The following is a 13,836-nucleotide window of genomic DNA, read 5'->3' as shown; positions in this document are numbered from 1 at the left end:
TCTTACTCCTTTTGGTCGAGTTACTGTAGTTAAAACATTACTTCTTCCAAAACTCAATCACCTTTTTATTTCCTTACCAAGTCCAGATAAAGAAATTATTTCTTCCCTTACCAATCTTTTTTATGAATTTATATGGAATTCAAAAATAGATAAAGTCAAGAGACAACTCATTACTCAAGACTACTTAAAAGGTGGTATTAAAATGTTGGATATTAACAATTTTTTAGTGTCATTAAAATGTTCATGGATAAAGAGGTTAACAAAAGATAACAAACCATGGACGGATATATTTTTAGACATTCATGGCAACAAAGTGGTAAAGCATCTGTTAGACTTTGGTGACAAATATGTACAAAACATAATAAATCATAGTAATAATTTTTGGAAAGATGTTTTACACTCATGGTTAAAAGTTTTAAGAACAATTGACTATTCATTATCTACAACAAATGTATGTGCTATGCCAATCTGGTACAATACAAATATATGTGTTGGTTATAAACCTATCATTGTTTATAATTGGTATGAACATGGTATTAAAACTATAGGTGACTTTCTAAATGAAGATGGTCAGTTTTTGAAACAGCATGATTTTGCACAAAATTATAGACTGTCTAATGTATGTACAATGCTATACAACAGTGTTATTAATGCAATATCTAGTTTCCTTAGATCTCAGTCTATAAAAAGATCTGATGTTAGAAAATACTACTATCCATACATTCCATTTTACTTTGAGTATGTTTTACTGTTTGAAAAATGTTCGAAAATCTTGTACAATCTTATTAATAGTAAAGATATTATACCAAGTTCCATTCAGAAATGGAACACTGAACTATCCATGCAACTAGAAATTAATGTTTCTGTTAAAGAGTTCTTTAAAGTATGTTTTAAAACAAGTGCTGATACCTCAGTACAATGGCTTCAGTACAGAATTCTTTTCAGAATGTTGCCTACAAAATACTATCTTAAAAAAATCAATGTAAGCACTGATGATTGTTGTTCTTTTTGCAAAGAAGATGTAGAAACAATTCAACATGTATTTATTAAATGTTTAGAAATACTGCCATTATGGAATAAACTCAGCATGCATATCTATTGTAAAACTACAAATAGAATTGGATTTAATGTTAATAATGTAATATTTGGTGAAATACCTCTAAATCAGGGTAACAAAGTTGTAAACTTTATAATTTTGTATACCAAACAGTATATTTTTAACTGTTTGAAACAAAAAAAGATCCCTCACTTAAAGGGACTATTACAACATATCTATTTCAAATATAAGGTTGAAAGATACATATCAATTAAATCATGTGAAATGTTAAAATTTGACAAACAATGGTCAAACTGGAAAAATATTTTTGAAATTTAATTCTCCTGTAAACAATTAGAATGTGTTTCTGATATTTATGTGTGCAAGTGTATGAAAGGGTGTGTGAGTGCCAATAAATATTTGCTTTGTCTTTTTGAATTCCTTGTAATAATTATGAAAATGACAATAAAAATTTAATAAAAAAAAAAAAAAAATATTAGTAATATTATAAAACAACAAAGAACTGTGTGAAGTGAAGGCCTTTGGTGAAAGGGTGTGTAGTGATCTAAATAATGTTTCTAGGTCAAGGTCATAACAGACCTTGTTTTTGTTTTCAAAACCTATATACTCTCTCCATAGCTCTATCTGGCTTATACTTTTCATAATTATAGAGCTTTTGGGTAAATGTTGTGCAGTGACCTTGAACCAAATTTCAAATCCAAATGTGAAGTTCATAGTAGATCTCTTTAAATTATTTCCCACTGGCTTAATCTTGCTACGATTAAACCACATATGCCTGTAGCCTACAGGCTGTAGGTAAGGGGTAATGAGCTTATAAAGTTCTATGGCAACTGGAACAAATTCGAAGTCATAGGTCAAGGTCAAAGCAAAATCCTCTGATAAGCTTTTCATCCTACTGTCCATTAGGCAGGGCCAGTTGAAATGGTCAACATCTCAACAATGTTTAGTTTCCACTTTAAGCCAGCAAAATAAAAAATTGCACAGAAATCATGTTCAACAGAAAACAAAGACGAATATTCTTCATTACATTTTAATAGAAACAACTTTGTGACATTTCACAAATGAAGCTTTGTTCAGTGCATTGGGTTTATACTTATCAAAAGCAGAGTCTTAAATCTCTGTACAGAAGGAATAAGCATGATCTACCTTGACATTATTTACAGGTATGACACTTAAAAAAAAAGCTTTTAAAAATTAGCAAACAACTTAATTTGGCATTTATGAGCAAGAGAAAGGAGAACTGTGTGAAATTTTATCATGAAATGATATGCCAATTGAAATGAAACATATACAACTGGCAATGTTCTACAGAGTGAAAATAACAAGCATTAATAGCCTTTTATCAAATATCTATGAAAATCTCTGGACATTATCAAGGATTTAAAAAAAGATTGTCACATTAGTTTCAGAAATTAAGAGCTGCATAGGAACACAAAGATGAACCAGGGAAGGAGGTTGTCTATCATTGCCTGTCACGTGTTTTATATGTATGTACATGTTATTCCATTATAGCTGTTTGACTAGGAAATACAATACTATGATTTACATGTAATATGTCTCATCTCTCTCTCTCTCTCTCCATACAGAGACAAATCTGTTACACAATTGATGCGAGTTCACTTAATTAATATACACAAAAATTGCATTGATATTCACAGGAATGAGTCAACACTGCTTCCTACAAGAAAAATGTTTCAAAGATGTGAACGGTTTGGATGTAAAACAACATAAAACATGTACAATGTAGAGTTAATAGATTGCTTCATTTCCTTCTCACCAAAAAATGTCTGATAGAACAGGTGGTCCATGACACAAGTTAGTCAAACACGTAAGCACATAAAATAATTGCATTGAATTCTCTGCCATCACAAAATATTCAGCTACACTGCAGGCATTATCAGACACTATCACAAATCAGCAAAACTTGGACTAATCCAATCTATTGTCAACAACAGTTCAGACACTTTACAATATTCAAAGAAATCTTACAAGAAATTACCAACGTACCTGTTGCTTTTGTTTGAAAAAGAGCCCCATATTGGTATGACAATACAAGTACATTCTTTCAGTGTTCTAAATCTTCCCTATTACCCCTATAACTGACAAGTAGAAGGACTGCTCATTCCTAGTATGCCCAAAACCAACATCAAGTACTATTCCACATATATTTCATACTTATGTGTACAACATATGGCACAAAAGTTGGCTAAAATCCTATAAAAACTATACAAATATTGATAACAAATTATCACTATGCAAACTCAGAAAAAGTAATAAGAATTAACTTTGACATTTTTAAAAAGCACAATGTTTTCTATTAAAATACAAGTACATGAATATCTCATTAGTTTTTAAAGAAAACTGTTTAATTTATTTAAGACTTTTAATAATTATTATATACAATACAAAATAAAAGTTCCAATTGAAACATCTAAATGAATGAGTACTTCTATGTATATTATATCACACGGACTATAAAACACCCAGGGGTTTTAAAGTACCGGTACTATTTTATACAATTATGATAAATATCATATAGATATTTGGCAAAATTATTCTCCATTAAAAACACAATATTGTAAGGTGACTGACATGGAAAATAAGAATTTAAGAATTTCTTATTTCGACTTATAGAAGAGGTTCAATGTTTTCATATAGAATTTCTCTCCATGAATCGACAAAAGATCCTCATTATGAATATCAAACACACAGCATCTTCTCATATATGATCATAGAAGTGCCAAAATGATACATGTAGTAATATCTCAGCACTTCAACATGCTTTTTATGTATATATATATACACATGTACATCAAAAAATAAATAAAAAGTTTTTACATATAGGCACGACATTAGAATCTCATTTTAGCATTGGACAGGCAGGGTTTGAAAAAAATCTGCTGTTTACTCGCAAGAAAGCTTCAGAAGATTCTTATACAAGCCATCAATACAACTTTACATGTATAGTGATAATTATACTGAATTTCTGACTTCAAAGTTCTTATACAGACTAACAACACATTTGAATGCATAAGTTCTAAAAACCTTTGAAATTCTCCAAGTCAGGATTTATTTTTCCTGTAGAGAAATGCATTTCCTTCTGTTGAGGTAGGATTATCTTGTATTAACATTAAGCTGGGGTCAATTATGGCGACTGTTCTCCTCTTTTTCTGACTAGTTCCCAATTTTTAGTTTCTGTGTGCATCTCTCCAGTTAATGCCTCCATTACACATGTTGGCACCTTTGCTTTTCCTCTACACTGTTTTTTTTCATATCTCAATTCTCATCTAGTTAGTAACACATTTAAATGTTAGTAGCACACATTGATTTTCTTAATTTTAAGTCAGTTCCCATCTAGACTTTGAATTTCCTAAACTTAAAGTATGTTTCCATCTAGTCAGTCACACACTTCCACCTCTTTCACTACAGCTAGTATATCACTTCATTTTGTGGACTCTTCAGTTCATTGAGTCCATCTCACACCTACAGAATGCCATTGGTGAAGTACTGGAACTTGTCGTACAGTGAAGTGGTCAGCGAGTTCAGACTCGACTCAACGAGTTGATCCACGTACAGCTGAAGCTGCTCCTCTGTCAGGTTTAGATGGAACCGTTCCTTGAGCTGACGAATTGTGTTCATACCATTCCCAAAACAGGGCAAACCTGAACCTATGGACAAGTATTGCAGGGATATAATGCAAAAAATAGTATACTATATAAAGCATTGAAGAGAAAAATCACAATAATTCTGTTCACAAAAAATTGTATAATTGGATCATTATTTGTTTTCTCGTATCAATTTCAAGGAAATACATGTACCTGTTTGCATAATCTCTACTATTGGTATGATTTTGTCCATGTGTTTTCTTGATGCCACTAATCCTTGTAAGATCAGAATCTTGAAATATTCAAACATGTCACTCTCCAAGCCTCCCATAACCTGAAATAGAAACCAGAAAACAGTAAATATCAACAAATATTGTAAAAATTATCACCAAAAAGTATGTGTACAGTATACACAGGAGATAATGCTTTCATTCATCTTTTTTTTTTTCCAAGTCATAAAAAATCTATAATTTTTAGAAAGAGAAAAAGCACACACTCTCTACTTATTAACGGTAAATACTCTTTTTAATAATGCAGAAAAAAGTTAAGAATTCCAAGCTGCTTAATGGGGATAATTTGACTGCTGTAAATTCCTTATTTAAAGTAACAAGCCATTTTATTTCCAAAATATTTCAAATATTATGATTGCTCTTCTTTCTGTATTTCTTGATTATACATACCTCTGCAAATTCATGAGTGAGTTTGAATGGCGAGTTCTCAAAGCCCAGATTTTTGCCCGGTGAGGTTGATAAAATGAAGCCAAAGTCAATGTGAATAATGTGTCCATCACTGTCTAACAGAATGTTCCCATTGTGTCTGTAAACAGAAAAAAACCCAGCTTTACACTGAGAGCAAACAATGTGTTATCCATATTAAGTCCTGATAATATAAAAATATAACATTTTTAATGAGAATTTTTTTTCACAAGAGTTGTTTTGTAGTCTGTCAACAACTTTGTTTTTTTTCGAAATTTTGTTTTCTTATTACTTAAGTGGTACTAAATCAATATGAATTTATGGGATTTTAAAGGTTGCTTCAATATATTTCACACACATTTTGATAAATTTAAGATAAAAGAAACAAAACAATAGACATCCATGTGAAAACAGAGGCTGATGTTCTCACCTGTCCTTGACCTGCATCAGGTAACAGACCAGACAATAGCCGGCACAGCTCTGGACAAAGTTCTTCTGGGCGGTCAGAAACCCCTCACTGTTCACCTCCCCAAACTCCTGGATGAAATACTCTTTGAGTGACTTCTTGCTGTGCTTTTTGATCTGGTGGATAGACACTGTGTTATCCACCGGCTGGATCATTCCACTGTTGTTGGACGTGGCTAATATGTGGTACGGCTCAATCCACAACGGAACATGCTCCTGGTCCCATATGTTCTAAAAGAAACAGTATATGTCATTCTGTCTAATTGCTCTCACTACATTACATAACATGTAATACAGTGTTTCACCTTATAAATAAGTTATATGGAAAGAGTACAAATATCATTAATACATTCAATACTGGATACCTAATTCACAAGATGATTAATGAAAACCAACATACATAGTAGGTTACCAGTAGATAAAACAAATTAGAACTTTTCATCTTAATAAAATACAATGTACATGTCTTTAAATTACAAATATTATACATGTTGTAGCACATACAACATACACATGATGCTGTTGTATTTAGAGGTTCTTGTAATTATTGGTATCCATACCTTCAGCACCTTCAGGACTTGGTACACCAACAGTTCTTGTCTTAAATCGTCCCCACACTTTATGATGACAGACAGGAGTTTCCAGTTTGGGAGCTGTCCGTAGGGGGAGGCGTCACGGATCCTCTTCACCTTCTCTTCCCAGGGTTCCTTCAGGGCGGCTGCTGAGGGGTCCTCTGGGTCACGCTGAAAATAGGCCAAAATTGAGGTCATTTAGCAAGGAGTTCTATATTTTCACTGTCACATTAGATTTTTCATTTGAAAGAGACTGAATGATTCATGATAAGATAAAAACGGTTTATTTGCTTTAATAAACATTGCTCAAATGACTTCAGAAATTACCTCAAATTTGCTTTTGGGGGCTGTGAAGTGCTCAGAAAGCCTCTTTCTGATGTCGCCAGCAGCGATATAAACTGGTTCCTTACTGTCTGCACTGGTGGTGCTATCAACAGAGAACTGTGACAGAGTGTCCACTGATCTGGTCTTCACAGCAAACTGTTTCACAAGAGAAAAAGAAATAGTTAGACATTTTCTACAAAGTCAAATCTAAGCTTCAATTCACACCATTTTTTTCAAAAACCTCATTTTCAATTTAATCTTATAAGTTTTACCAGTCAGTTATCTTTAAAATCTATTTGCCATGATAAAAATTTCGAGGGGCAATAAATATCTAAATCTTAAATTAAACTTCCCAGTTTATACATGTAGATATATTCACTTACAAATTCATGTAAGATTTCTGTCAGTCAAACTATACGTAACATATCATTGATTCTGTTAACAAATCTATGTGAATTAAAAAGATACATTACAGTCTGAATGATTAATTTTGATGCAATACTAGCTAAAAGTCAAGGTCTAGGCTAATACAGGGTATTTGCGATAGTAAAATGCAAATATAAGTAATAAACAAGGATTATTTAGTGTACATGGCGTTATGAATAGCAACTGCTCTGCTGGCATATTTTCCATGATGCGCTAGCGCGCATCATGGAATATGCCAGCAGAGCAATTGCTATTCATAACGCCATGTTCACTAAATAACGTTGTTTATTTCTTAAATAAATTCTGTTCTAGCTGCAATACATCATCATCTATTTCTCAATTTCTTGAACTCTGACCTGTAATATTTCATCATCCTCCTGAGACCAGCACTCGGCATCATCAAACTCTGACCCTCCGTACAGGCTGAACTCAGGGTGGGGGGAGCCATTACTCCGGACGTAGCAGGTTGTTAGATCCTCCTCCGATTTTGTGAATCGTAACGTGTTCTCCAGTCGTTTACTGGGAACATGACTAGAATACACATTCTCCACCTCCAGCACTTCTACATACAGTAAATAGGGGGCCTGCAAAGAATGCATCACAAAATCAGGTTTCTGATCACTTAAATACTTACAGTCACTGTTATTTATACACTTATACAAATAAGCATGTACAAAGTCAGAAAGAAAAAAAACATACTGTGTAACCTTGTTTCATCTATTTAAAACAATGTACATAAATGTGTGCCTTAAAATCATTATTTATTGTGAATAACGTATCAAAATAAATTTTTGGAAGACCAAAGTGAAATAATTGTTTTACAATGTAAAAGGAAGTGCAATATATGCATGACAGAGTTCCTGTGTGTCTGACCTTCTCCTTGGAGTTGAGTACTATGGCCTGGGTGTGGGGAATCCTGACAATGTGATGGTGGCTGTTGGTTCCGAACGGGAGCCACACTCGGGCCGGTAGGTTCAGATTCAACATGGCTAGTTCTGCTATCAGTCTTGATGCTATCAGGAAAGACATTCACACATGTTTGAATGTTCATAATGACCATAGAAATCAATTCTTAAACTAATATGAACAGTTCTTTTTTTACAAAGATCACATACAAGTGCACTGTAGTGATTTAGTAATATGCATATTCTAATAGTATGCCATGTCATTTTATCTCAATTTGCAAATACCACAGCTTGTGTTTTACTGCTTTTTTAAAATGAGTGCACCATATTATTATGCAGCATGTTATTTATATTCTATCACTGTAAGTCATGATGGTTTATCAGATAAATATTTTTCACAAAAACTGCATTCTTTATTTAGACTGAAGTAAGCGAAAAAGGAAAATCTATTCATATCAATTTCATTATGTGTTCTTTTATCTACATTTCAAGCTAAATTTATCTAAACCATAAAATTTACTTCGATAAAAGTGTATTTTTAGTCAATGTCAAAACATGCAGGACTTACTTCGCAGCTCTTTGGTGGGAAGCTGTTGAAGGCGAGATCCAATGTTCATCAAGGCATTCACAAACTCTAATTCAGGTTTTAACCTGGGAGCCTATTCAATAACAGAAAAAAATCAAACCTACTGCTTATTAATATATCAATGCAACAAACACCTGGTAATTACAAACACTTTGGTCACAAATCTGGAGCAATGGTATTAAAACAATTGATGATTTTGTTATTGTGGTACACAAACTTACACCACAATGACAGACTGTTTCTTTTCCAGTGAGATCATTAACAATTCCTTCAGAAGATTGCACACAAATACAGCCACTGTCAAAAGCTCGACCTGTTGATAAATCTCCTGTGTTTGACTTTTGGAGATTCCCTGTTGTTTGACTGTGGGGCATCTTGGAGTAAATACCTAGGTAGAAAAATAAGAAGAGAAAAGATAAATATGCATTTACTGGTAGGTTCATTATAAGCCTGTCTATGGGCTGGGGTGAAAAGTAAAACATTGGTTTTACATTTAGCATAGTTCTTGAAAATACAAATTATCCTGTCAACATAAATAACATCTTTATCTATATTGCTTCTACCTGTCGCATCTGACTTGGATCTGCAGTGGGTTTTCTTCACTGGAGTAGTCACCGTCAGAGGGTGGAGTGCATGTGGCAGGGTGGGGCTTGGCAGATTGCCAGCTTTCTTATCAACCTTTGGTCTACAAAGATTACAAATACCAAATCTTTTATAGAATAAAGTAAAGATTTGGAAAAACAAATTTCAGTTTTATAAACAAAACAGAAATACAAATACCTTAACTCCTCATTCAAAATCATGTTTTTCAACTTTATTCCTTGAGAATTTTTCCAGTTTGGTTTCAAAACATCAGCAGAGAAAGCGCTCAAAATCCAGGCAGTTTGAAGAGAGAACTCCACACTATGTCTGCATCTTTAAAAAAAATCACAAAATGTAAATGCCTCTTCTTTGTATTGCAGGTTTTGTTGACCCCAAGAAGCTCAGTCGAAAAAATATTAAGGTTCAAACAACAAGTTTTTTATTTACGATAATAATTTCAGATGACTGTTATAATATCAAACACCTTGACCATTGATCTACATAACATTGACCAGTAAATCAACTAAATCACAATATTTTATAGACAAGTTGCATGATGCGCAGGTCATTGCCCTCTGAGTCAAAGATCAAAATTAATTAACCTACAAAGTATACAAGAAATGCACGATATCATCTACATATCAACTGGGTTTTCCATCAACAATGGTTCCCATCTAATCTCTATCATCAGTAAAATTCAAATCAAGGAACATTAATATATGTATATTTAGGTCTTCTGATGACCTTGCATCTTTAGTAAGGCACAGCTTTTAGTGATTTGAATCTAAAAATATTCGATATGCATTACCTTTTCAGAATGTTGGAGCTCATTTGAATATTTTCAATGTGTGTGAGTTCTAAATTAAGATTGAGGAAGCACCTGGTGCAATGAACAGATGGTACTTTCTGTTAATAATTAACTTAATGTGTCGACTACATGTAGTCAATATAGAAAACCATGGACAAAAAACTTGATTATAAGCCTTAACAATTGTTACTATCTAATCCCTTTGACTGTATTTTAAGGGAATGTTAATTATTTAGAGGACATTTACCTATAAACTATATAAGGGTGAATGGCTTCAGCAACATCATGCATATGAATGTACATATTCAGTAGCTGGGGCAAGTAGAAGTCCACTTCTTCTTCAGGAAAACTGAACAACCTGTTTCCTAGTTATCAAAACAGAAAACATGGGAATCAACAAATCTAAAAAGTATCTTGATATATATATACACAGCATAATAATGTCACAGATTACAGATAAAAAGAAATGAACATCAATACCAGGAAAAAATACTACATGTACTCTTATTTTAACATATTTTGATTACCGGTAAATGATAAAAGTAAATACTTGGCTTATTGTTTATATGCACTTAAACTAGCAGTACAATAAAAATACAAACCTAGGTATGTCTGTACCCCAGGTTCTTTAGAGTTAAAGAGATATGAAATAGCTATGGACATATCAAACATTTTCGATTCAAACAGTCGTAGTAGCCAGGACTGCTTGCCACTGGTCGAGTTCTGCTTGTTACGAGGCAGAGGGGGTTTCCCCAATACTTCATCTTTCACCTTCTCTTTTTTCTCTTCCTCAGACACAGTGCTAAGGCCATTACTTTCAACTTTCAATGCTGCTATTTTCTCCGATAAATTCTCTCCGTTTTCTGCATGCCCATTTCTAAGTGAACAGTTAACTTCTTTCACATTTTCCAGCAATCCGTTCACTTTGTGAACCCCTGACACTGGTGTCTCCTCTTCCATTGGTTCTTGTTCATTTCCGTTTTGGTCTTTCCACTTGGGATCTGGAGACTGTCGGTATATGGTATGATCAACTGCCGAAGCGGATAAGCTCCGCTCAAAGTGAGCAGCATTGTGTGATGAACTGGAGGCCATGGTGCTCAGTGGTATTTTGAGCACATCCTTTTCTTCTCTGGCTGTGATTGTTTAACAGTTTCTTATGATCATGGTCATGTATTATGAATACAACCCTGCAGAATCCACACAGACACTCCTATATCTGTCAAATGTTAAATGTTTATATTAGTCATACTCAGAGTATGCTTTGATTGACAATGGGAAGCAGAGAAATGTAGTATGTCATGACAATTATACATTGTTTAAGCTGAACAATAATTAAGGGATTGATGGAAGATGTTATGATCATCAATCTATCTTTTTTTTATTTTTCATGCCATTTATGCAATCTGATTTGTAAGATTCCTTGGACCCACTTCACTACTGTGTGTATAGACTGTCTGATAAAACATGTACACACAAAATGATTAACACTGTTACTGGTTCTTAGTGCTTTAAGACTTTGACTCAGAAACTTTATTCTACTGAATGACTCAAATAAGATTCGTGCTTTTCATGAAATAAAGAGAGAGAGAGAGTGTTCTACTTATCAGTGACCATTAGAAAATACACTAATAAATACATGTATGCTATATTTGCATATAGTTTACAAATGTACAGTTGTATTCATTGACAAACATTTATGAAAATCTATTTTTTCTGTTTAATTTGAATGAAAGAAAGAATAAAAAATATGCTATAGTTAGCAAAAACTTGCAAAAACATTAAGTTACCAGTAAAGCACACATCTACAACTGACCATCATATATCAAAATCTGTCATATATGGGACAGTGCTAATCACCAGTTGTCATTGTCGAGTCACAGGTATACAGCAAGACAAATTCTGAATTTACACCTCCTGGTTCTCTCATAACATTAAGATGTGTATAGAACTGGGCTTACTTTCCTGTGTGTGTTTGAAACTAAATCTTGGTTTACAAGGTAATGTGTATTCTCTACTGTACACTCCGAAATATCATGAATTTAGACACAATAAATTAGTGTATCACTTTCACACGAAAGTGAAAGTGGCGACACACATAGAAAGCTTGCCTCTATAAATACTTTAATGTCAAAAGAATGCCTATAAATACTTTAATGTCAAAAGAATGCAATCAACATATTTATAAGAAATATGCATGATGTAAACATTCTTTCTTTTACCTTAAAATTAGTTTTGTTTTCATCACATTGAATTTAACCCTCTGAACTCAGAGGCAGGGCCATAATCAACATTTTGTAATTAAAATTTGCTACATTAGGAGAATGGTCTATAAACAAAGAGGGGTAAAAAATATCCCCCACCCCTGGATGTTAATCAATAGATGATATGATGAAAAAAGAGTAATTTTAAATTTATTTCATTTTCAGTTTTCATATTTCTAATTTGATATTGCTACATGGTTATTTTTTTGAAAAAAAATAGAACACCTTTAATTTTTCAGGTCCTTTTAACTTAAATTTCTTTATTTTTTTAAATCAATATACTTTGAAATTTTACAAAGACACTGAGTAAAACTAGGGACATACGTTCCTGGTAAAACACCTGCCTACTATAATCTATATACTTAATACCTATGTAAAGTTGTTCAATAAGATGGTTCCAAATCATGAAACAACATTTAATAAATTTTTTATATTGAAAATCCAACTGGTAAAACATTTAATTTTTAAAGTGTATTAGGCCTATTGTAACAACCTTATCATGTAACTTGGTGAGAGTCTTGATGTATTTTTTTTTAATTACATAATAGAATAGCAATTATTATATAATGTTCAATGAAATCATCAGTAAAATAAACTTTTCTCAAGCATTTTTTCCTCATCTATGTGAGAACAACAAATGAGTATGATCTTCCCATACCAGACAGATGAAAATGACACAAGACCTGTCACTCACACATTACAGAGCACTATGTGTCATTGATATCACAGATACTATGTAGCCCTAACCGGCATACTAACAGGAATTTGCTTTGTCTTACATCATTGTTTATCATTTAAACGATCGACTTTTGAACACACATTTAACAACAATATACATAGGAGGTTGAGTCGGTATGTTTATGGGTTGTGGTGTCTTGTCAAAATTTCAATGACCTAATTTTACAAATCGCTCTGACTCAAATGAAAGTTAACCATAAAATAGGACTTATATGAAGTAAATACAATAAAACTCGAAGGAAAATATTTCAATTTTCTAACAATATGAGAAAATAAACTAAAAGAGAAATTTTTGTTACCAGATGATCCCGATCGCCATTTTTGTTTTTCGTATCTCTCTAGAATTATTAATACTGCCACGTGACGCCCGAGTAATGTCAAAGAGGCGCGGATCTAACAAAAAAAATAATAATAGATAGATAGTGGCCTATTTTGCACGATTGACTAAATACATGTATGTAAAAAGCTATTTTTAAAGGATTAAAACAAAATTTTCAACACGTATAAACCAATAAAAACAAAAAACATTGGAATATTGCGTGAAAAGAACAAAACACCAAACAGCCAATATGCTTACTCGTATCTTAACCCATAACGTTATGTCTCCGGCTTCTACATTTTGGACAAGAACTGTGTCAGTATTCTATATGTCAAGTCTACTGCAGTGTGCTTGGATCATTTCTACTCTTTTGTCGCAAAAAATGAAAAATCAAAATCCATAAGATTTGTTGTTACAACTCTAAGTTGATTTTTTATAATGTCCTGCTTATGTAATTTACATTTAAAAATAGCTAATTTATACATGTAGAAGC

The 13,836-nt window shown here is 32.8% G+C and overlaps 1 protein-coding gene across 1 annotated transcript; it reads right to left on the bottom strand.

The window, feature by feature from the left end:
* Nucleotides 1-2,069: 2,069 nt before the first annotated feature.
* LOC128174113 (phosphatidylinositol 4-kinase beta-like) lies at nucleotides 2,070-13,395 on the bottom strand. The gene is made up of 15 exons (XM_052839749.1): nucleotides 13,324-13,395; nucleotides 10,628-11,241; nucleotides 10,273-10,390; nucleotides 9,416-9,550; nucleotides 9,199-9,320; nucleotides 8,857-9,023; nucleotides 8,618-8,708; nucleotides 8,018-8,157; nucleotides 7,501-7,728; nucleotides 6,722-6,874; nucleotides 6,383-6,565; nucleotides 5,788-6,053; nucleotides 5,343-5,478; nucleotides 4,876-4,996; nucleotides 2,070-4,725 (listed from the first exon to the last, which is right to left on the bottom strand). Exons 2-15 carry the CDS (start codon nucleotides 11,115-11,117, stop codon nucleotides 4,541-4,543), a joined length of 2,535 nt encoding a protein of 844 aa, XP_052695709.1. The 5' UTR covers nucleotides 11,118-11,241; nucleotides 13,324-13,395; the 3' UTR covers nucleotides 2,070-4,540.
* Nucleotides 13,396-13,836: the final 441 nt, after the last annotated feature.

The sequence above is a fragment of the Crassostrea angulata genome, chromosome 1 (genome assembly GCF_025612915.1).
Source record: "Crassostrea angulata isolate pt1a10 chromosome 1, ASM2561291v2, whole genome shotgun sequence".
Lineage (NCBI taxonomy): Eukaryota > Metazoa > Mollusca > Bivalvia > Ostreida > Ostreidae > Magallana > Magallana angulata.
This window is presented reverse-complemented; position numbering and strand designations above follow the sequence as displayed.